Source organism: Mauremys reevesii, linkage group 9 (genome assembly GCF_016161935.1).
Source record: "Mauremys reevesii isolate NIE-2019 linkage group 9, ASM1616193v1, whole genome shotgun sequence".
Taxonomy (NCBI): Eukaryota; Metazoa; Chordata; order Testudines; family Geoemydidae; genus Mauremys; species Mauremys reevesii.
This window is the reverse complement of record NC_052631.1, coordinates 77,057,823-77,082,204: the sequence shown is the minus strand read 5'-3', so window position 1 is coordinate 77,082,204 and position 24,382 is coordinate 77,057,823. Positions and strand designations below refer to the sequence as shown.

General features: G+C 41.0%; 1 protein-coding gene across 6 annotated transcripts in view; it reads right to left on the bottom strand.

Moving 5' to 3' along the window:
* The window catches only part of BRWD3 (bromodomain and WD repeat domain containing 3), an 89,088-nt gene that overhangs the window by 39,723 nt on the left and 24,983 nt on the right, over window positions 1–24,382 (bottom strand). For 5 of the 6 annotated variants that reach the window (XM_039488407.1, XM_039488409.1, XM_039488410.1 and 2 more), the window contains 10 exons: window positions 22,814–23,035; window positions 21,057–21,157; window positions 19,873–19,943; window positions 17,506–17,606; window positions 15,701–15,741; window positions 9,982–10,086; window positions 7,492–7,645; window positions 6,847–6,981; window positions 6,246–6,374; window positions 544–769 (listed from right to left, as the gene is read on the bottom strand). In XM_039488407.1, the coding sequence (XP_039344341.1) occupies window positions 544–769; window positions 6,246–6,374; window positions 6,847–6,981; window positions 7,492–7,645; window positions 9,982–10,086; window positions 15,701–15,741; window positions 17,506–17,606; window positions 19,873–19,943; window positions 21,057–21,157; window positions 22,814–23,035 (1,285 nt within the window). Of the gene's footprint in view, window positions 1–543; window positions 770–6,245; window positions 6,375–6,846; window positions 6,982–7,491; window positions 7,646–9,981; window positions 10,087–15,700; window positions 15,742–17,505; window positions 17,607–19,872; window positions 19,944–21,056; window positions 21,158–22,813; window positions 23,036–24,382 lie in introns of those variants that run through there. The other variant, XR_005584655.1, reaches the window with a different exon arrangement.

The following is a 24,382-nucleotide window of genomic DNA, read 5'->3' as shown; positions in this document are numbered from 1 at the left end:
CCCACCCATTGCAAGTATTAAGCCTAAAGCCACATTTAGCAGTAGAGAAAACAAATACTGTACTAATGTTTCACTTAGTATTAACGGTCAGATTTTTTACAGAGATCTTCCTGTAGCAAAGTTTATATTACAAAGAACAAATTTGATTCCAAAACCAAAAACCCTCTTCCTTTTCAAAGATTACTTTACTTTATGACTACTGTATTAAAAAAATACAGAGCCCTATTCTGCCAGCCTGGCATACAGCCCCACTGAAATTAATGGATTCATTGACTATACAGAATAAGGCTCACTAATGTTTGAGTGCTACAGATTCTCTACAATAACTCAAATCCTGTCTCTGATTTTAAGACAGGCCAATCCGTACACTTACATTGCTTCATTCATGCTGTAATTCATCCCCCACATATTAACGTTGGGCTGAAGATCACTGTCTAGCTGAAGAAGAGTGATAATAGATCATTCCCTCTAGTGCTGCCCTAGTTAATTAGCATTCATATACTTTTCAATAAGTCTGTTAAATACGAATTTTAGATAACATACCATTAGCCACATATCCCAGTTGAGGAATAAGTTGTTCATCCTTACAATTTTCACGTCCTGGTACAAGACGTTGGTATCTTGTGGGATGTGGATTTCCATCCACATCCACCAGGAATGGAGGAGGCATGAGATGTGGAGCCTGTTGGGTCTGTTCATCCAGCACATAGTTATTAGCATCACGGATCAGTGGTCGATAATCCGTATGGAAGAACATCTGATCTGGAATCTACATGAAGGACAATTTAGTAATAGGTGAGTGTCCACTAACAGCAGTCTGCTTTGGAACGGTTTCTGCACCCACAGAACACAACTCCGACACTGGGGGATCTGCAGAGCCAATTACATGATGAAGAACACAAATGCGTTCTATACCCAAGGCTTGAAAAATTCTGACACCATGGATCAAACTTCAGCAGCAGGATATGCCAAGCGAGGCAGGAAGACTGCCTTGTAGCCCTTTCTAATGATTCTCCTTGGACAGCTTAAAGAATGACATTGGTGGATTCTGGAAGTAAGTGTGCAGTCCTCCACTCGCCATAATGAAGAGCAAATGGAGAAATAACAAAAATTAAACATGTAAGTAGATGGGGAAGAGAGTGAGAATGAGGTAGCCAGGTGCCAACAGAAGCTCAGAAGACCAAGTTTCACATTTCCTGTAAACTAAACATAATTGTATTATAGGCTACAAAAAAAAACCCAAAGCCAAAACCACTACTGGTCCCACCACTACTCATATCCTAGAATGTATCTGAAAAGGCCTCATTTCATTTTTATTATGGCCGAGCAGCAGTTCTGCTCTATTTAAGGTTCAGAGTCACTGTTTAAAAGGCAACTATTTTAAGTGCACTAAAAATCCACATGCTGACTCAGAATGTCTTTAAATCCACATGCTGACATGTATCTCATGAGTGTGGGGTCCAAATTCAGGCTCATGTGTGCAAAGGGTTCCTAAGATACAGCCCCCCAAAATGGTGGTGTTTACAAAAATCACCTGGTGGTTCTAACTCCTTTTGCCCACACATGGGTCTCAGACTCAAACTACAGCTCTGATCCTCTCCAAACTGGTATCGCCCTTAGGAATTTATCTAGTGCTTGGACCCACTGCCCCTTTGGAGAAGCACATTTCAAAAGCTATTGAGGGTAAAGTTTAAAACTCCAGGTCAGCATGAGTGAAACTGACATGCCAAAGAGAACAAAACCAGACCATGGTCCCTGGCAAAGCCAGAGGGCTTCCAGACAGTTATTACAAATGCTGGGAGGTGACATCCTATGGTCACTGAACCTGAGCTACACTCATGTACCACAAGGGCAAACCCTAAGTGTGCCCTGTACACGTTCCTTGCTCTTTGCCTGCATTCTGCAAAGGCTCTTTTTGGAAGTTTGTCACTGAGATGAATATATCTACTTTACAGAGCTCTAAAATCCACAAGGAGACACTGATTCTACTGTAGAAGCGTTGTCAAGGAAATTTGTGTTAATTAAACAGAGGAAAGATGAATGACTCTAGTAAGCAGTTAGGATAATGCACTCCTGTCTCAACCTTCTGAACAATGGGACTACGTGGGATCAAATAAAAGTTGCTCATAAGATTTTCTGATTCTTATAACTATTTTGGTGCAGAGCTAAGGAATAGAGGGGGATCAGAGCAGAGTGGGGGAATGCAGGGCTGTGTTAGAGCAGTGCACAAGGTGTGGGGAACGGGAGGTGGTGTGGGGAATGCCCTTTGCCAATCTTGATCCCTTAGTGCTGTGCTCTTACACGGCTACTGGGGAGCCAGCACACCTCGATAATGACCCTTATTAGCATAAGGTAGTCTTTCCCAAATTTGGGATGCTGCTTGTGTAGGGAAAGCCCTGGCAGGCCGAGCATGCTCCAGGCCAATGGGAGCTGCTGGAAGCGGCATGGTCCAAGGGACGTACTGGCTGCCACTCCCAGCAGCTCCCATTGGCCTGAAGTGGCGAACCGCAGCCAGTGGGAGCCGCCATCGGCCAAACCTGCAGATGCGGCAGGTAAACAAACTGGCCCGGCCCGCCGGGGCTTTCCCTACACAAGCGGCGTCCCAAGTTTGGGAAACACTGGCGTAAGGGAACATCCAAACACTATGTTTTTGAAAATCTAGTTCAATGGTTAGAGCTTTGACAAATAACTAGGGTTCCCAAAAGAGTAGCTTTTCTATGATCCCTCCATGAATAAAGGATCATCCTCAATAGGACCTTTCCCTTCTGAGAGCTCAGAAGCACTGACTGAGCAGAAACAATAAGGAGGGGAAGCTGGAATTCATCTTCTTTAGTGACATACTTTGGAGGAAGGGAACTGGAGCCATCTGTGCCCTCCCTCCCTAACTCCCTGTGACTGCTCAACTAGGTTAAAGGAGCAGGCGCCAAGGCTCACCAATAAGGGGGAAGGAATCCAGAACTCACCACCTTCTGGATGCTGCCTCCAGCAGTGAAAGGGGCTCCTCCCGTCCCTTCCTGCCTCAAAAACTTGCATGTCACTCCTCGTAGCCATGTCCTCATCTCTCCCCACAGCCCTTCCTAGTTTGCCAGGGCCATGGACTGAGCAGCAAGGCAGAGGGAGGAGCAGGTGGATATGTAGAGAGGCCTTGGAGGAACAGGTGCAGGGGGTGGTCAGAAATGGGTATGATGAAGAAAACATTAGAGGAGTCAGAGCAGTGTAAAAGCAGCAGAGAGGCATCTGAGCAGTGATGGAAAATATGGGGGTACTGGGCAGTGTTCCCTCTAATTTTTCCAACCCATGTGTGGAATGAATTTTGTTATGTTCACCAATATGGAGGTGACGTGTGACACATCACCTTCATATTGCTGCACATAACAAAATTAATGTGATGGGGGTGGGGCCGAGGGGTTTGGAGCGTGGGACAGGGCTCAGGGCAGGGGCAGAGGGTTGGGGTGCAGGGGGTGCAGGCTCTGGGGCGGGGATGAGGGGATTGGGGTGCAGGAGGGTGCTCCGGGGCTATGGCAGGGAGAGAGCTCTCTTCCCGCAGCAGCACCTGGGCTGGGGGGCAGGGAGAGGCACCTCTCCCGGCCACGGCAGCTCTGGGGTTGGGGCTGCAGGATAGGCACCCCTCCCCCGGCAGGTCCAGGCCAGAGCTGAGTATGGACCAGGGGAGGAGCACCGTAGCAGGTCTGGGCCAGGGCAGGGGTGCCCCAGGCCGTGCCAGAATTGGGGCCATGGCAGGTTCGGGCTGTGGCAGAATTGGGGCAGGTAGGGGTGCCCTGGCCATGGTGGGTCCGGGCCACCCCAGCTGGGTTCAGGCTGGTGTAGGAGCACCCGGGCCACAGCAGGTCTGGGACACAGCAGAGTTGGGGGAGGGGCACCCTGGCCAGGCTAGGTTGGGGCAGGGGAGAGGTGCCCCCTCCCCGGCTGTGGCAGGTCTCTGGGCGGGTTCCCTGAGTGCCTGCACAGCGCTAAATAGGCTGCTGCGCAGCCGTGCGGTTTACAGGGAACTTAGGTCACAGTATTGCCACCCTTACTTCCGTGCTGCCTTCAGAGCTGGGCAGCCGGAGAGCAGCAGCTGTTGGCCGGGCACCCAGCTCTGAAGGCAGCGCCCCGCCAGCAGCCGTGCACAAGTAAGGGTGGCAATACCATACCATTGCACCATTACTTCTGCGCGGCTGCCTTCAGAGCTGGAGGGTCGGAGAGTGGCAACTGCTGACTAACGGCCCAGCTCTGCAGGCAGCAACGCAGAAGCAAGGGTGGCGATACCATACCATGGCATCCTTACTTCTGCGCCATCCTTATTTCTGCGCTGGTGCTGATGGCGGCTCTGCCTTCAGAGCTGGGCTACCACAGCTGCCGCTCTCCAGTTGGCCAGCTCCAAAGGCAGCGCCATTGCCAGCGACAGCGCAGAAGTAAGGATAGCAGTACTGCAAACCCCCTAAAATAACCTTGCACCTCCCACACACTCCTTTTTCTGTCAGGACCCCCTACAATTACACCACCATGAAATTTCAGATTTAAATTGCTGAAATCATGCAATTTACCATTTTAAAAATCCTGTGACCACAAAATTGACCAAAATGGACCTTGAATTTGGAATGATCCTACTAGTACTTCACATGTAAAAAGCTCTGTTTTCCCTTTTTTGTATCTTTAATAAAAGGTTTAAAAGGATTTTTAATTATACATATGCCATGGTACTCAGCCAGTGGTTTTCAAACTTTTTGTATTGGTGACCCTTTTCACACAGCAAGCCTCTGAGTGTGATCCCCCCCCCCATATAAATTAAAACTGGGGGTCATTTAATTTAATGGGGGCTCAGGGCTGTCAGTCCCACAAAACTGAAAGCCCACGACCCCCATGTAACCACCTTGCAACCCCCTGAGGGGTCACGACCCCCAGTTTGAGAACCCCTGTACTAAGCAGGCTGAGGCCTCTGTATACCAAACCCTGTTTAACACTCTCATATGTTGGACAGTTCATGGCCATGTTAACACCTTTGTCTCTTTGGGTCCATTTATTTCAGGTAAATTAATACAAAAGCACTGTAGGACAAAGTCTAACATCTTCTTTTTCTTTAGACAAAACTTGAGTTTAGGATGGGTTTAGCAAAGAGGAGTTACCAACACCTGGCCTATATTCAAACATTGAGCCTAACTCCACACAGTCCACCCCAGACTACTTTACCCTTGCCCTGAGGATTACGTCTGAGACATTGCCTTCATGTATCCCTCACTAAGCTGTGGAGACCAAAATCACATATGCCACCAAATGGCTGACAATCCCCCTGGCAAGAAGAGCCCTGTGCACTGCTACCGACACAAACTACAGAACTCAATGAAATCAGGCACACTTGATCTCTCAAGGTACACATGCACCTTTCCTCCTAACACAGTGACAGCTCTTCCAACCTGCTCCAATTGATCTCTGCTCCATTCAATACAGGTACATAGCATAGTGAATGCAACCAAAGTGCATGCAGATAAATGCCACAATACCTACTTGGAACATGACTACAAGAATGTGCCATTGTTTGTGTTGTTTTTCATGTATACTTCTGGCTCCATCCTACTGAACTATTCCCAGTAGCAACTACCAGCTCCAGAGGGCAGAGTTAAGGTTAAATTTCAGGATTGCCTGTACCACTATTTCCTAATTTTCAGAGGTCTAAGAAAAGAAATCTGGAGCATTTACTATATACGAGTTAATCTCATCACTTTCTTTGATGTAGAAAGAGGCATCACTGAACAATAACTATATAGTCAATTTTCTGTTCAGTTTCAACATGGAAGAAAGGATTTTATTGGATCTCACAGAACATGACACCAACTGACCACCTACGTTGGAGAAAAGAACTTGTGTAAAATTTAAAAGAATAGAAGTGACACATTTTGATCAAATAAAACCCTTCTCTCTTCCTTAAGATGCCTACAGACCTTCCTTGGTGTTCTGAATGCTTTTTCACAAAGTGACACTTTTCCTTGACACGTTAAGTTAACAACAACATGTAGTGCAGGCTTGCATCATTCTCTCCAGGTTTGCCAAACATCCTCTATTCCCACTACCAAAAGAAAATTTAGTGTGGGATATTTAAACACGTGCAGATTTTGATTTAGATAACCAGTGACTGACACATAATTCAAGTACCATTTAGAGCGCGTCATGAGAGAAGTACCATAAACAACACTTCCCAAACAAAACCAGCCCAAAATGCAGAAAAGTCTAAGATTCAGTCAACCCACCTTTTCATAATATTTATTGCATCCAAACCCAAATAATAGCAGATGCCCATGTGAGTCTGTGCAGGCAAAATGCTGTCCATCTGGTGAGAATTTGCAATCAAAAACAGCACCATGGCCTTGGCCTTCAATCTGTAACATACAAACACAGCATACCCATTTAAAATCATTTATTTTCTACACTAGCTTCAATATGACGAATTAATCTGCCCTGCTTCAGAGTCTTCAAATATCATTATATAACTGCACACATATTCTGTTTATAGGCCCCAATTTAATGTAAGATCCATCTCACACCAATTAAATGGAATTTCACTAATTCCCCCCTTCCCATTTAGCTTTTTTTTTTTTTTTTTTTTTTTTAACATTTACAATTCTCAGTTCAGTTTTAAATTAGTGTCCCATCTTTCCTAAACCTTAATGTCAAAACTTAATACCAACACCCTTAAGCTCCATTGTGAAAAAGTTGGTCAAAAACATTCCATTGACTTTCAGAGATGTAAACATGATAGATTACCAAATGACTTGGAATTATTCTTAAAGTAATTCTTAAAATCCTTCCTTCCTAAAGCCCAGTTTCATACAAGTGTGAAAATATTTTTACCATGTTAAAGTAATTGCGAATTTTTGTTCCTTTGTCAAGGTCCCAAACAAAAATGTTCCCATCATGACCTGCAGAAAGCATGATCCTTTGGTCAAATGGATGTGCTTCAAGAACAAAAACTTCATCATCATGACCCTGTGATGAAAGCAAAGTAGGAAAGGAAAGTAATGTTTCTATATAACAGCTCAATGTGCAACTAAATATTTATTTTGAGGTCAGTGATATGTAAGCGTATCAGATTAGAACTGTATCACTCTTCAGTCACTGTTCTGAGGACTTTTAGCTCCATTTAGTAAAATTCACTATCTTATAGCCCAGATTCCCAGCTGGGCAAAGGTAAAGTGAAGGCCAACAAAGAGGACAGTTGCAGCTCCCTGATCTTGGAGCTACTTTAATACAAGCTGGCTATGACCCTAAGAGGCCCTTATGTCAGCCAGCAATTGCTGGAGAACAGCAGCACCGTGATAATTTCCTCTCTCTCCATAATACACACTCCTTAAACCAGGATTCAGGAGAAGTATACAGCTGACTTACTTCAGAAGTAAGACATTACTTAGTGCCTGGAAGGATGGCAGACTCCACCCCTTAATCTTGTTCTGGTCAAGAAGTACAGAATTTTGAAATATACACTGGATTTTTACTCACAGATAAACTATGAAGAAGCTGTCCCGTGGTCGAGTTCCATACTTTCAAAAGGAAGTTGTTGACCGCAGTGATGACAGTGGTATCATATCGATCCCAAGCCACCATAGTAACCTTCAGTTTAGTTACTTTGTCCTCCCCAGATACCAAGCTGTTACTGTGGAAATTCATAATTGAAAAGTACAAATCATACCTCAGTAACTATAGCAAAACCTCTCAGTAGCAATTCAATTGGACATTAGTGGGAGATTGGCTGTCACCACTATATTGTACACCAGGGATTGGCAACCTTTGGCATGTGGCCCATCAGGGTGTGGGCCGAGGGATGTGCTGGCCACCACTTCCCGCAGCCCCCATTGGCCTAGAACAGTGAACCGCAGCCAATGAGAGCTGCGATTGGCCGAACCTGCAGACACTGTAGGTAAACAAACCGTCCCGGCCTGCCAGCAGATCTCCCTGACGGGCCGCATGCCAAAGGTTGCTGATCCCTGCTGTATACTATTGGGTATTACAGGACAGTGAAGTTTGATTGAGTTTGAAAATAAATAATGGTTCATGCAATTCTAGAATATTTTGTTGTAGTGGAAGCAGGATACAGGAAATATTAAATATATTTGACATTAACCTTAATCCTTCACTTCTCTATTTGAGTAAAGCTGCTCTTACTATTATTAAACATTTACATTGCAGCAGCACTTACAGGCTGCAACCAGCTTCAGCTCCATTGTGTTAGGTGCTGTTCAAACATATAATGAATGACAGACCTTGCCCCAAGGAGCTTACAATTGAGGTAGGAAGAATTTCTCTCTCCTTAGTCTTAAAATAAATATTTGTTTTGAAACTGTGGAGATTTGAGAGATGCGTGCACATCCATGCAATTTATAAATATTTGGAATTCATAAACATATTTATTAAACTGTGGAAAAGTTGGTTCATATTGAAAGATTTTCACTCTCTTTGAAAAGCAGAAGTAGTTTCACTTCCTGTTCTGTGTAACAGATCAATCATTTTCCCCTTTTTCCAGTAGGCACTTTAAAAAAAATACCAAAAAACCCCACCACCCACCGCTGTTACGTGCTATAGTAAACTCCATCAGAAGTACCTACTGGTTAAATAAATCTAAATTACAGTTAGATGGCCACCTTAAAGATGTTTGGTGCTACACGTGTACCTTTTGAGATACATATCTATTTTCTGCAACAGCAGAGGGAAATGGACAGAACTGTGCAGCAGGTCTTTTCCATTTCTATTTTCTATGCCTGTGTTTGTTCTAATACCGGGCCTTATTGAAGTCATTTGAAGAACATGCAAAAAAACCACCCTAAAAAATTAAAAACCCAACCAGCATATCAAATCTTACATCATGTTGCATCTCCAACAGGAAAAAAAAAATGTTAAGAAACTACGAAAACATTCAGATAAAAGTCTTATAACCATATTAGATGAAGCAATAAGAAATCCCAAAATATATTTTAAAAGGGACATAATATGGAAAAAAAACAACTAAGTTCAGACCTTTTCAGCATTTTTCTGCTCTCTGCCCTTTGTTTTCAACTATATAAGATGATTTTCAGAATGACCTCACACCCTTTTACTGAAAACATTAATTCACTAGCATTCTAACTGTAATTGCAGGAAATCTTCACTATACATTAATGATGGGGTGATCCATGGAAAATTATTGAATTCATATGAATCACAGGATGTACTTTGTTTATTTTTGTCAATTCTTAGTTTAGTTTTAATGTTTATTATAATACGTCATAGTATATAATAAATATAATATGGCATATTTTGTAAAAAATAAAGAAATCTTTGGAATTTAAGGCCACACTACAGCAACTACAATTGAATCTTCACTGATAGGTGGGAGAGACCACACTTCTTTTGTGTCTTATAAAATGTGCAGCTCAAACTGCACACAAGTAAGGTTCCACTACAGCAGAGGTAGGCAAACTACAGCCCACGGGCCAGACCGTCCTGCCCGGTCCTTGAGCTCCCGGCTGGGGAGGCTAGCCCCCGGCCCCTCCCATGCTGCCCCCCCCCCCCCCAGCCACATCGCCGTGCGGGCAGCGCTCTGGGCAGCAGGGTTGCGCGCTCCTGCCCAACCCTCCATGCAGTTTTGTAAAGCCAATATGGCCCTCGGGCCAAAAAGTGTGCCCACCCCTTGACTACAGCTTCTTTACAAGAGAGAGAGACTAGTCAACATTCTAGTTTCTTATGTAAAATAGGAAGAATGTGCCATCCATGAGAGCGATGAAACTGCTGAGTAGATATGTTAACACAGATTAATTTCAAGGTTAATTAAAATGTTCAAAAGAATTGTGTCATTTAATGGACAAGGACAGAGCCCTTTCAATACACATCAAACTACGTGCACTGAGATTAATTCAAAATATAAAATACAACATTTTTCAAATTAGTTGCTGGAAAGGTTTTGTTCTTACACATAGATGATGGCACAATATAAATTAGTGTTTTGTTTTCTTTTACCCTGTCATTTTAGTAGCCATATCCAGGACTATACTCTTCCATTCCTGCTGCTGGTATTGCCATATTCTTGCGGTTCCATCTCTGCTCCCACTGACAAATCTTAAACTGTAGACAAATGTGGAAAAAATAAGTCACGTAATTTGTCAGCATCAAAGCCAGAGAATATTTAATCTTTCTTTATATTTTGCTTGTACATCTCTGTTCCAGAGTGTAATGAGAAAACAATGAGTTTATATTTTTTCTATTAGATATTGTACACAAGATTAATTACAGTTACAGCTAGCAGATGGCCTTGGAGCGAATTCAATGTTGTATTTCGTATAAGCTGCACTTTCTCTTTTTAATGAGACCAGAGCATCCCTTGAAACAGTTTATAACGGCAGCAGAAAAGAAAATATATGGCCAGGTTCTACTATAAATGATACTGTATTAACATTTGTACAGATTATGCCCAAATCTGCAAAAGAATAGTCCTGTTTGTGAAGATGAATGTACATAGCTTTATTTTTCAAACTATTTTAGGTTAAAATGTTAAATATTTAATAAAATGACACTCACCTACATAAAACTGTCATGGTCATCAATGAAACAATATTTAGTTTTTCTTGTCATAGAGAAATTCCCCAAGTATTGTACATTTAATTCAAGGATGCCCAGCAACATTTTTTACTCTTACGGAAAAAAAAAAATCACCTGAAGCTTTCCGTGTAAAAATGCAAGCCTACAGAATTTTAATAAGTGATAGGTTCTTTTTTTTTTAAGTTTAATTTTTACTGTAATGGAGAAAGAAGGGAAAAACCACCTATAAATACACTTATGCTAGGTTCTTCCTTTATTTTGACTTTATTTTCTTTCAAGGACTTTTCATTACTCCTGTAATCTAAACAGGGGGTTGTGGAATTAAAAGCATCAATATAATAGGCTGAGTGGGTAATTTTCAAGTGTCTAAGTGACTTAGGACTTTCAATGAGACTTTTACACCTACATCACTTAGGAGCACTTTCCTAGTATAACTATACCAGCGCACTACATAAGCAAAGCACTCCTACAGTCTACATAGCTTATACTGGCAAAAAGGGCACAGTTCTGCCAGTATAAACTACAGTAGGAGCTTTTGCTGGTACAGCTACGTTGGTCAGAAATCACACCTCTTCACACCCCTGACAGACAGAGGTGTGCCAGCAAAGATTTGTAGTGCAGAGCTAGCCTTAGGAACTTTTGAAAATTCTACCATGGGCCTTTTGGTTTTATTCTCTAACTTTCCTCCAGTGTTTATCTTCTAGTTCAAAAGGTCTTGCAGGTAGGGACAGCATATATATTAGTTTTCTGCAGAGTGCCAGCGACGTTGTCAGAGGACAGCAAACAAATGTGAATAAAACATACCAAAGGAATGACAGCCAGGATATTAAGGTTTTAAAACCTGATCCTACAAAAGTGGAGCCAGTAGAAGGCTGGGGGTTTAGAGAGCAGATGCTGCATACATATATTAACTACTTTACTTATTGTAATATGGATCCACAATAGAGTACACAGGGTAATATTCTTACTAAAAGTCTGTACCGGCGTTCATAATAATTCATGCCAGACACATAAGAGGTATTTCAGCTTAGGAAATATTAAGACTGCTACACAATATTAAACTCTATTAATATGGTTCCTCCACACAATGACACTTGGGGAAAAAAGTGTACATAAATGACCAAAAAAATGTGGAGAGAATACTAAGCAATACATGGAGCATCTGTATTCTTGTGAAAATTGGACTGTAGTGCTCTCTGCTGCTGATTACAAGGAGAACAATTAACTGAGAGCTGCTTTTAGGTAAGTTTCAATATATCTGAAATGGGAGGGATGAAATATGCTTTTGTTTTAAATGAATTGTTATCTATTTTACAAACAGATGTAATCTGACATTTGTACATGAAGATAAACTGCATCTCCCACTCCTCTTGGAGCGTGGTCCTCTGCTTTGTCCTTTACATACAAACCAACACAAATCCCAAAGCCAAAAACATGGGGGATGGAGAATTTCCTGGCTACCCCTACACAGTACATCTTTCCCTACAGAACCTTCCAAAAGTTGAGATCAGCTAAGATGCTTCATTGAACAGCATGTACATCTGAATACATGGGGACGGGAGGCAGCATGTTTGTAACTAAAAACGTGCTTTTCTTGCATGGTTTTCAGAACTCTGTTTTGCTGAACTTCAGGGCATGGGAAAGGACTATTTGCTTACTCAAGCCATTGCCCAAGATAGGCCTGACAGAAGAAATCAGACGTCAAGGAATTAGGTCAGATAGTAGCGGTTGCTGTTGTCTTGCAGTAGCATATCAGCAGTTTTATCCGTTTGGAAAGCGTTTTAAAATATGCCAACTATTCACTTACAAAAAAACAACAGTAATGGAAATGCCCCCAAGAAGCCTATGCAATGGGGGCATATTTTTCTATTAAATCAGATACAAAAATAAAATAGCCCTCTTAATCCCAATATCTCTCTTACAGAAGTGAAATCAGTATATGATGGGGTCAGGACAAAAAGGGAGCCTTAGCTCTTAATTTAGCATTTCATATTTAACAAAAGCAAGGAAATTAAGAAAAAAATAGAGTCTAAATTAAATTAATTGCCTTCCCACACCACCTTTAAAAAACAAACAAAGGGAAAAAAGGGGAAATAAAACTGCCTTTTCATTCAGTATCACATTGGGTTCATGGGTTCTTTTGGCCAGCTGCACTGTTGATTGCATCACTAGGATGTTGATCCAAGCACATTTCTTTTGAAATCAAAGAATTTTGCATTGTGCCTAAATGCAAAGGGAGGATTGTGCAATGAATAGTGGGGGAAGAGGACACAAGTAGCCTCCTCTTTTGTGTCTCAATGTAGGAAATGGGAAAAATACAGCTCATCTGAATTCAAGAACTACATTAACAAAGCACAAATGCCAGTGGTAGCTTCTCCAAATAGGGGCTGTGGTCATGACCTCACCTCTTCTGAAATAGCCAGCAAAGCTGGCTGACCATTGCAAGAGTGGTACAGTAACCACTCTCCTTGTGCTCTCTGGAGTTCCAGGAAGCACTGATCCTGCTTTCTGTAAGAAACCTTGTTGCTCTAAGGCAGTGGTTCTTAACTTTTACTGCAGCCTGCACCTCTTTGGTTTGCAAAACATGTTCTCGCACCTCTTATAAAAAATCATTGAAGTAGGTCAGTTCTTTAAACCTAGATATATGTTTTGTTTGTATATTACAGTAATTGTTAAAAAAATGTATAATGTTAATAAATACAAAGGTTTGAGGAAACAAAGTAGTTGAACTGACGTGCCTGAACTTAATTTGTGTTTTTGATGATTTACCGTCTAAAAAAACTGACATGTCTCGCACTCCCAGAAAGGGCATCTCGCACCCCCAGGTTAAGAACCACTGCTCTAAGGGTATTAGTCTGCACTAAAGCAAACAAAACCCTCACAACTTGCATATTTTTAAAAACTTGCTCTAATGTGACTAAAGCCACAGAGCTGACAATCTAGATGCCATGTTTTAACCTGATGCAATTTCCAGCTGAAAAGTTATTAATGTTAGGAGATGTACAGAAACCTAGGCTTACTGGCACAGTTGGTCCTACTAGAATTAAAAAAATACAGACCTGTCACTCAATGTGAACCTAATCCTATAAGGCATGGAACACCTCCCATGAGATGCTTAGAATCCTCAATTCCTGTTAAACTCAACGAAGACTGAGGGTGCTAAGCACTTTGCAGCATCACAATCCTCTAAAGCATGATGTCAAGTGTACTTGCTGGGTAACCTGTGTATCCATGATAATTCTACCATTTTTGTTAATCTTTCATTTATGGCCAGATTCCAATACCCTTAGTCACGTGGAATAGTACCACGTTCCATGAGTATGATGTTCATCTTAGAAAAGAGATGACTCCGGGGGGTGGAGGGGATGTGATAGAGATTTATAAAATCATGCATGATGTGGAGAAAGTGAACAGAGAAGTGTTATTTACCCCTTCACAAAATACAAGAACCAGGCGTCACCCAATGAAATTAACAGGCAGTAGGTTTAAAACAAACGTAAGGAAACATTTCTTCACACAATGCACAGTCAAGCTGTGGAATTATTTGCCAGGGGATGTGGTGAAGGCCAAAAGTTCAACTGGGTTTTTAAAAAAAAAAAAAAAAAAGAGAGAGAGAGAAATGGATAAGTTCATGAAGGATAGGTCCATTAATGTCTATTAGCCAAGCTGCTCAGGGACACAATCCATTCTTCTGGGTATCCCTAAACTTCAGACTGCCAAAAGCTGGAACTGGATGACAGGGGATGGATCATTTGATAATTGCCCAGTTCTGTTCATTCCTTCTGAAGCATCTGGAACCAGCCACTGTCAGAAGACAGGATACTGCACTAGATAGACTGTTGTTCTGACCCAGCATGCCCATTCTTATTGTTTTATGTAATCCCACTGTACTCAATAACGCTACTTGTGGAGTACAAGTCTACTAAACAGAAATAAGGATATGGAACTGAGCACCTGATTTGTTTTTTCTAAAACCATAAAAAAAAAGAACTTACTATTTTTAGTGGTTTACTCCTGAGGGAATTCCGTGCCACCGCGCAATGCAGAATTTGCACAGAAATAATATTCTGCACAGAATTTAATTTTTCCCCACAGAATCGGTGATGCATAACTGCTGGCCACTACTAGGGGCCACTGGACCCAGGAGAGCCAGGCTCCCCAGCTTGCAGTGAGCGGAGCACCTGGCCTCGCAGGAATGGAGCCCTGCGGCTCTGCACGCTCTGGCTGCCAGGCTTGATCCTCATCTGCCCGGGGACGGGAGTGGGCCTCGGAGACCCAGCTCTGGCAAAGAGTGAGGAAGGGCAGGGCTGCACCATTTCCCCTGGCAGGACAGTAATGAAGCTATGCAGAGCGGAGCCTTCAGGTGAGCTCAGGAGGGATGTGTGCGTGCGCAGGCTTCTGGTCTGGGGAGCCCCACGCAGCCCCCTCCAGCATCCCCCAAATATCCTCTCCCAGTACACAGACCCCTCCTGCACCCCCAAATACACCCTCCAGCATCCCCAAAACATATCCCTCCTCCAACTCCCCTTCCCCCAGGCAGCTTCCATTATTTGGGAACTTGAAATATAGTAATCCTATGACAGCAGGGTGAAAAAATGAGAATTGACTAAAAGACTGGAGGCACAGAGTTTTCCCCTAAGATGTGCCCCACTGGCACGTGACACACCCAGACAGAGGCACCTGACAAAAGAATAACAGAGAAACGGGACTTGGGCAGTCGTAGAGGTTTCTTTAACTCTCTACTCCTGGGGGAATCTTTTTTGTTGTCTATATTGTTGCAGACATACTTGCTGACAGGTATTTTGAAATAAATTACCAAAATAACTGAAACTGGCATGACTAAATTGAGTTGTTATGACAAAATATGCAGAATTTTTAAATACTGTGTGCAGAATTTTTAATTAATTTTTTGGTGCAGAATTCCCCAGAAGCAGTGGTTACACTAGGAGACATGGAATCCAGACTCAGGTCTGCCACTGGCTCGCTATATAACCTTGGAGAAGTCAATTAAAATGAGAGGACCCTGTGTAAAGTATGACTACTGTTATAAAACAAAAGACTTTCTCAAAAAGTTGTTGTATTTAATTTTCCAAACAACAACAAGAAGTCATACTGGAAAAAGCCCAGAATACATGCTTACCTGTCACCATTGTTACAGAACTGAACTGCAACTACTTTGTCCTAAAAAACAAACAAACAAACAGAGCAGAAAGCATTTTGTAAGTCTGCAAGTCTTTTTAGTTTTTTTTTAAACTAGTCAAATTGGATCTTATAGAATTTCAGAAGACAGAAGTAAAAATATTTCGAGTTAAATTTCCAGAAACAAATATTACTAGACATTATGACCTATACCACTAGTAAGTAGTAGTTATTGTACTGCCATTGGAGCAGCCTGGGAAGGAAACCGGCTTAGGAAATCACAATCTCGCTGCTAAACTCCCACCTATTCTTGTGAGGGGGTGTGCTGCAAAAGATGTATATTTGTCACATCACACACTCCCAGATGTGTTGATATAGCTATACTGCCATGAGCATTAGGTGGAATCAAGGCTGGGAGCCTGTATATTTTATGAACTCACAATAACTGGGGCATTGCTAGGACCAGAGCCTTTCTCAGCTACGTAGGCCCAGTGAGTGCCAACTCCCAAGGAGGCTGGGGAATACTGTATTTTAGTTCAAAGCCATAACGGTTGCTGGTGTTTTGGGATCGATTATTTCAGGATGTGAGATCAATTTATTCCTCAAATTTCAACCAGGAGTTAGAACAATTTTTGAATTGTTCAGCTAGACACATTATTACAAATTTGTTCACAATTCATATTTTTGATTATTTCATGCAAACAAGAGTCAGCTTATGGATTGCTCACATAACATGTTGGCCATGTGCCTCTTATTATTCACCATTCCTGACTGCTTATTTTAATCATATGGTTTTGATTCTGTTCCGACTGGATGACTATAATTAAAAGAAAAATAATAATGAAGATTTATCCTGAACAAGTCCCTGATGTTTCATCCTTTCAGGAACATGCTGACAGCAGTTTGTAGAGTTAAGAGGGGCAAGGTTGAGGCTATAAAGCAAAGAGCAGTAACCATATAGAGAACATGTGATGTTAACATGCGCTGTCCAACCACTAAGCACACTGCCAGGGCTCCATATCAAACGGGTATTAAGAAATGTTCTAATGCTGGGTTTAGCAATTTCCATCAGCCTTCATCAAAATTGAGAAATTCATTAGTTATAACAAAAGCCACTGAGACTCATAACTTCGTTAAAGGCAGACTGATATTTAAAACATTTTTCAAAAAAATGCTCTTTGTTAAAACATGAAATAAAAAAGGATTCTCATTAATCTTTTTGTTTCAAAATGAAACCACACTTGTATGCTCTGTTTGATTTCACACCCTAAAACCAGAACACTTGTTCTCTCTCATTACAGGCGTTTCTGATCTATATCAATATTAAAGTCAGATACTTAAAAATAAAATGAAGGGGTGAGGGTGTAGTCAGGTAGCTGAGGCACTAGCATAGGGGGTCCAGGTTTGGTTTTCTGCTTTGCCACTGACCTCCCGTGCGACCCTGGGCAGGTCACTTTGCCTTTCTGTGCCTCAGGTCCCCATCTGTAAGATGGGAATAATAGAATCATAGAACAGAATAACAGGACTGGAACAGACCTCGAGAGATCTTCTAATCCAGCCCCCAGCAGGATAAGTATTAACATCCCTGGCAGGTTTGTTCGTTCAATAGCACTTCCCTACCTCATATGTTTGTTGTAAAGATAAATACATTAAAGATTGTCATGTGCTCAGATACTAAGGTACTTATACGGCCCCCATCACCAAAGATAGACAGAAAATTGGTCCAACAGGATTTACAAGACCAAACCTAAATACCCAAGGTGAGTTAAAAATGGAAAGAGATTTGATGTCTCTTTCAGCTCTTACCGTATGGGACTCTAACTCAGCAATTTTCTCTGGCGATTCCAAGCCCAAATAATATATTCTTATCACATGGTCAGTGCTACCTGTTGCAATGAACATGCCACCTGAGAAAGACAGTATTTTCTGTGAGAAGAAAAGCCACTAAAGGAACTAAAAACTTTGTGAGCATGGTGTTACTGCTAGAGCAGCATAATTCACAGTTTTAAATTGAGGATTTTCAGTCGAATTAAACTTGTTCATAAATATTTAATCTTGGCTTAAATGTTTCCCTGATCTGCACCTTCTGAGACCATTTACACTTCAAGTATCTCCTTACTGCTAAAGAAGGGTTAAAATTACTGGACCTGTTACTGAACAAACAAGGATAACATTTCAAAATACAGCATTCAGTTACAGCAAGTCTACCGCAGTTCTATCAGCCTGACCAATACACAGAAATAAAAGGCAAAGAATGGTTTGCAAATCTCTAGGCCCAAATTTAGTAAAACACTTAGGACTTAAGCAAATTCTTATTGAAGTGACTTCACATGCTTGTTGAATCAGGGCCTGACAGCATAAACTATTTTCCTGTAATGATTGTTCTCCGATGACAGTGTCACACAGAGAGTCATTATTCAGTACGGGATGCCTGACTTGTGACAGTGAAAGTGCTCTAGTGATTTCTGAAATCCTAACTTTCATGGGGGGGAAGGCACAGTTAGTGTGGACCTGAAACAGGCTAGCAATTTCACATAAAGATAATTACAGGTAAATGATTTTGTTTCACTCTGTAGTTAAGTACCACAACAAGATATCTTCTCTCTTGCAGACCACAAGGCTGGATCAAAACAGGGAAACAGACTTTATATCTTGAAAGACACAGCGTGACAAGAAAACATACATTACCACAAAAAATGGCCCTGTGACTGAAGTGTTATTGAACCAAGTCCCTGACACTTGGGGATTAGTTTTGTTACTTATAATCTACAATATCATCTATGCTACATGACAAACTATTAACCACAAAAAATGTCAAAAGAACATTATTCAGGATGCAAAGTCAAGGACCCAAAAGTTAGGAAATGCCCAAGTTAAGGAGGCCTGTACAACTTTAATTCAGCACCTTGAGCATCTGCATGATGACACAGTCTAATTAACTAAATCATGTACTTTCCCCCCCAGATTTGGCCAAATTTGGGCAGATTTTCACAGGGATAGGAAAAGGAACAGCTCTGACACAGAGGCCACACCACTGCTAAATTTCAAGTCTGCGCTCCAAATTATGGAGGGGCATGAGAGAGCTTTTCAACAAAAAAAAGTCACCAGAATTTTTTTTACATGGGCAAAATACTGTATTTTTCCCCAGTCTCATTCTGAGAAACGGATTAATTATGTTGGCTGAAATTTAAAAACACCCAAGGACACAAAATTTAAAATTTAGCGAAGTTATAAGCAACAGAAAAATAAAATAGGATCTTATAATGGGAAGTGTCAGACTACCATAATAGTAGGCAGTGCTCCCAGCTCTGCCTATGATATCTATTATAGGGAACACACGTGATCTTTTCAATATCAAACTGTTTTCTATCCAATTTCAAGTTCATAGAATGCTCTTTAAAAGTATAAAGATTTAAAAAAGGGAAAGGAAGGTAAAAAAAATATGTTTTCTTTTGAACCACAAAATGTTGGACAAAGCCATGAACACAACAGTGGCAGGAAATACAGGCTGTGAACAACATGACTTCTCAGTTTGGAAACAAATCTTATTTATAAAAATAAATAACTAAATAAATAAATTAGAAAACCCTGGACCCTTATCCAGGAATGAGTTAGAGTTTGACTCACAGTTTTATAACACTACCAATGTCACAGACCGGATCTAAATATTAATTCCTTTACATTATACTGCAATAAAGAGTTTAATATTAAGATAAATTTAAAAGGAAATGGAGTTTCTTTTCTACCAGCCACCATGCTGAAGCAAAATTCCCTCTGAAGTCAATAGGTGTTATTTCTAAATATGGACTTTGTGATTTGACCATATGAAAAAGTAATGCTTCCCAATTATAGATTTCCACCCCCACTTTCCACATAAGGGAAAAATTAAGCTAATCATCTTTCCTACTGAAGAATTAGCCAATTTAAATGTACAAATTGCCACTGAATATTTAATTTAAATCACTTTGTTTCCCCCCAAAAAATCTCCAGATCATTAGCAAACTTTCTTCTATAGAATATCAATCTATTCCCAGATATATTGTCTTCATTATTTTTCAGTAGCTACAGAGGACCAGAGATTGTTTTAAAGCTAACCTTCATTTTTTTTATATGTACACACACTCTCTCTCTCTCTCTCTCTCTGAAGCGCTATTTCTTGACTTCTATACATACCGGAGCTGAAAGATGAACAAGATATCTGAACCCCAGGCCTGGATCTCTCAGCAAATTTCACAGGGCGATCCCTAAATGCAAGAAAATAACATGACAATTTTAATTTAATGACCTTATCTTCATGTCCCCTAAGAAGAGCAGTATCAGAGTAACTCTGTGGTTAAAATTAAGGTCAGTGTTTCCAGTTTAAGTTCTTTTATTACAGAATTTGTAACTTGAAGTTTGCCATCAGCTAGATACCCTTAAAATCAGATTAATAAAAAAGCAAAGAGTCCTGTGGCATCTTATAGACTAATAGTCGTATTGGAGCATGAGCTTTTGTGGGTGAATACCCACTTCGTCGGATGCATGTATTCCGACAAAGTGGGTATTCACCCATGAAAGCTCATGCTCCAATATGTCTGTTAGTCTATAAGGTGCCACAGGACTCTGCTGCTTTTACAGATCCAGACTAACACGGCTACCCCTCTGATATTTAATAAAAAAGTAACTCATGCTTTCTACTTTTAAGAGTTAAAAAGGTCTTTTAACCCTTTTAAATTTCTTTGTTTATAGTCAACAAGCCAAACACTTAAAATAGAAACTGACAAGTCACCAGCCTGTAGCATATCATCAAGCCCATACTTTTTAGGGATGAAATTCTGTATAAAGAGGTGCACATCTCCAATTAAAGTCAATGGAATTTGCATTCCTGCACATTTTAGAGAAGAATTTGGGCCTAAACATACAGACCTTGGGCCTAAAAGTGAGGAAAACATCCCACAAAACTATGGCTTGCGAAGCATAGAGCAAAGAACTCAGGGACCAATCCTTTGCAGTCCCGTGGAAGTCCCAGCACACGAGGAGAAAGCACACCCCCTAAGATAGCTGCAAAGGCTTATGTGGCTACCCCACCTCGCCGCTTCTCACACTCCACACTGTCCCAAAGAGCAGTATGGCAATCGGGCACTGGGGAATTGCAGATTGAGTTCTTCATTGAAAGCATCGTGTCAACCAGGCAAAGGAATAAACAGCAAGGGAAACTGCTCTCTTTTCATTTATCTACCCCAAAAAGAATGCACACCTTTTCTCTACACACATCTCACTGCCCCCTCTCTGGTTCCACACGCTTCAACACTTTCTAAAATAAGTTAACATAAATTGCTTCTTTAACTGAATGATTATAAACACCAAAATGAGCTTACTTAAATTTAATTGTATTGGCATGCCACTGCCAGAAACAGATTGCTCCATCAGCACCAGTAGAAGTGAGGTATCGGGTTACTCCTTTTCTTGCTGGAGAAAACTAAAAATACAGTTATGGCAGTTAAATCAGCTGACTTCCCTGCCCTCTTAAATACAGGTATCTTATGAAAAGAATCTACTTGCCACTGACAGTATGAACTTTCTCTGACTGTAAAAAAAAGACTAAACACACATTGCTCCAAAATTTAATCTTTCATAAAAATCAAACAAAGGAAGTGGAGCATGTGTATGTTTTGAGTAGTGAAGGCACTCAGAAGCTAGGAGGTCGGGAGAAGGTAAGAGTAGCCTAGACCTTCCTTTCTTACAAAACAAGGTGAGAGAATGCTCCTCCTTTCCAGCAGGTGAGATTTATCTGACACACGTTGGCAGAGACTGATAGAAAACTGGACACCGGATCCAGTATGATCCAGGATAGCACCCTGGCAGGAATTTGAGCACCCTCCCACTTCCCAGCAGGTTGGTTTTGGGGGTTTGTTTGGTTTTTGGGGAGAAGGAGAAGAATAGAGGGAATGATACTTTTCACCAAGGTGTCACCCTGTGGCCACAGGTTTGTCTTTGGAGACAGTCTGGATAGGAAGTTTAATGCTCTTGAAACTAAGTATCTCGTAAATTGCTTAAGCTCTGCTTATAAACAATAAAACCAATTTAAAACAGCACACATTCTTTACAGAAATGGTAAACTTGTATAAGAATGTCACAGAAAGCTATTACAACCAGTTTTTGCATTCTGTACACGTATGTAAACCTCCAAAGGAGCTACACATTTTATGATTCATTATAGCATGGTGAAAAAAGTCAAATATTTTAAATGAAAACCATTGACTCAGAAGTAAAAAACTGACTCTCTTTGGACACAGAGTTCTGAAACATCCAACAGTTAATGAATAAACTCCTGAATGAATTCCAGTTTTCAAATTATGTGTTCATATTTATGTGCTCCTTTCAACATCCACCTACATGAAATTGTATCAGTGTAAATTAGTTGTTTCCATTTATAACCCAGTAGCATAAGGCTCAGTCTGCACTGTGCCTCCTCCCATATTAGGGAACTGTGTTTGAACTTGGTTTAAACATGGTGCCAACTACAACAATGTAACATGATTTCATCAGCTATTACAGACTACGCTGCCACTATAGAATGGAACTGCTGGTAACGTAACGGAGGATGTAACAGTGCAAGTACTACCAGAGCAGTTTGCACACAGTGACCATGCTATTTCAGTTCTGCCCCTTATCCGCACTTGCATGTGCCACACCACTGCAGTTATACTGCCCTCTGTCTACATATGCCACAGTTTCCAGCACAGCTTCCTGAAGTTCAGATTAAGATATATGCAAATCAAATGCAAGTGATCTGCAATAAAAAGCTTTTAGCAAACAGATATTTTTTGAAAAAGTAAATAAACCTCTAGGAGCGTCCATTTAGTTACAGCCCTCTGTGCAGACTGCCAAAAGGGTGACAGTTGTGATGACAGCCTTTGAGATACCTGATCACTAGGAACTACACCAATCAATGGATTTTACACAAACCACAGAAAAGTGGTTACATGGCAACAACTTTAGGTCACTCTCAAGCTGAGGCAGATCTGAACTGCTGACTTAGATGTGAAAGAGGTCTGCTTCCCACTGCTACTCCACACCCTTCCCCACCATTTTAAAAGACACTTGGGAATCTGGAGCAAGTGTTAACCCTTACCTGTATGGACGTAATGGAAGCTGAATGGCCCTGCAGCACTGCAACTGGTGCACAGGTTCGAAGACACCATACTCTGACTACCTTATCACAGCTGCCTGCAGCCAGCAATGTGTTTTCATAGTTAACAGCCATGTCAGAAATTTCAGCCGAGTGTCCTCGCAATGTTGAGAGCAGACGACCGTCATCTGTAGCCCAAATTTTCACCAAACAATCATCTGAGCCCTAATATTACACAAATACAAAGATTAGGCAATGATATTTCTATATATTTTAGACAGATGAGAATCCAAAACAAAACAACAGTCGCTGGGCCATGACTGCAAGAAATGACTACAAGAGGGCTCCAACGAACATAAGAGTCTAAGCTCGTGGATGCCTTTGCAGGATCAGGACTTTAAATATTTCTTAAAATGACAAAAATATCTCAACATGGAACACAGAGGGAAGACTACTAATGTTAATATTACCTTCTGCAATATGATCAGGTCAGCAATAACTGAGGTATATATAGGAACCTACCACATATATTTTCAATCATTTTATTCTATATAATAAAATCATATACACATCACATTTGTGGAAATGATCCGTATCTGACAGACTAAAGACCCACATGAAGTTTCAGAGCTATGTAATAAATACATTTATCTAAGGGGATCTCTGATCAAGAATCCATCCCTACCAGGATTTATTATCTAACATTCCAACCTGTGAGACATTTCGTATACCTTCAATATTTTTAAATGAAACTTCAAATGTGGAATTTCTCCAACCAAATTACACCAACCAAGGTCTTGGGATAAGACTCAGCCCTGAACCTCTGATAGTTTTTTGATACACAACAATGTCATGGAACACCTACAGCTTACACTGACTAGCTGGAGCGATGGTCATTCAGCTCTTCTGTAAACAGGACCAACAATATTGCACACACCTCCAAACAGTAGAAAAAGAGCTTCAAAACTTAAAAGAGGAGATTCCAGCACTCACTTCTAGTTCTGATAGAAGCTGTGGACTTTAAAATCATAACATTTTAATATACAGAAAAGCATTTAAGGTTGGGAGGTGGTTTTTGGTTTTAAAATGGTTCTCTGGCTCCCCCTGAATTGAGTATAATTGGACTAGTAATAATTGAGGCACCAAGATTTAGAGATGCAATGATACAAAAAAACCAAGCCACAACATGTTTCAAAAACTCTTTTAAAGAGATTAATATAGGTTAGTGTTGTGTGCTAGAAAAGGTTTTATGACAACACAACATGCTCATGGCCTCACCATCCAGGAATGACATAGCCATCCCAATCTCATGCCAATGAAGCCTTTATCCAAACCACATCACCCTATATGACACATAAGACACATACACACTTCAAAATAATGGCCCAATGCAGTCCTAGCAGAAGCAGGTGTAGTTCCATGAAAGCTAATGGAGAAAAAGCTGCTCATCAGGACTGAATTTGGTCATTAAGGTAGTGTGAATAGGATTTCTCTTCTTTTTCATCCTTCTGACATGTACAGTGAATCCCAGGTATACTGAATTTGTTAAACACCTTTTTACCCAGATTAAAC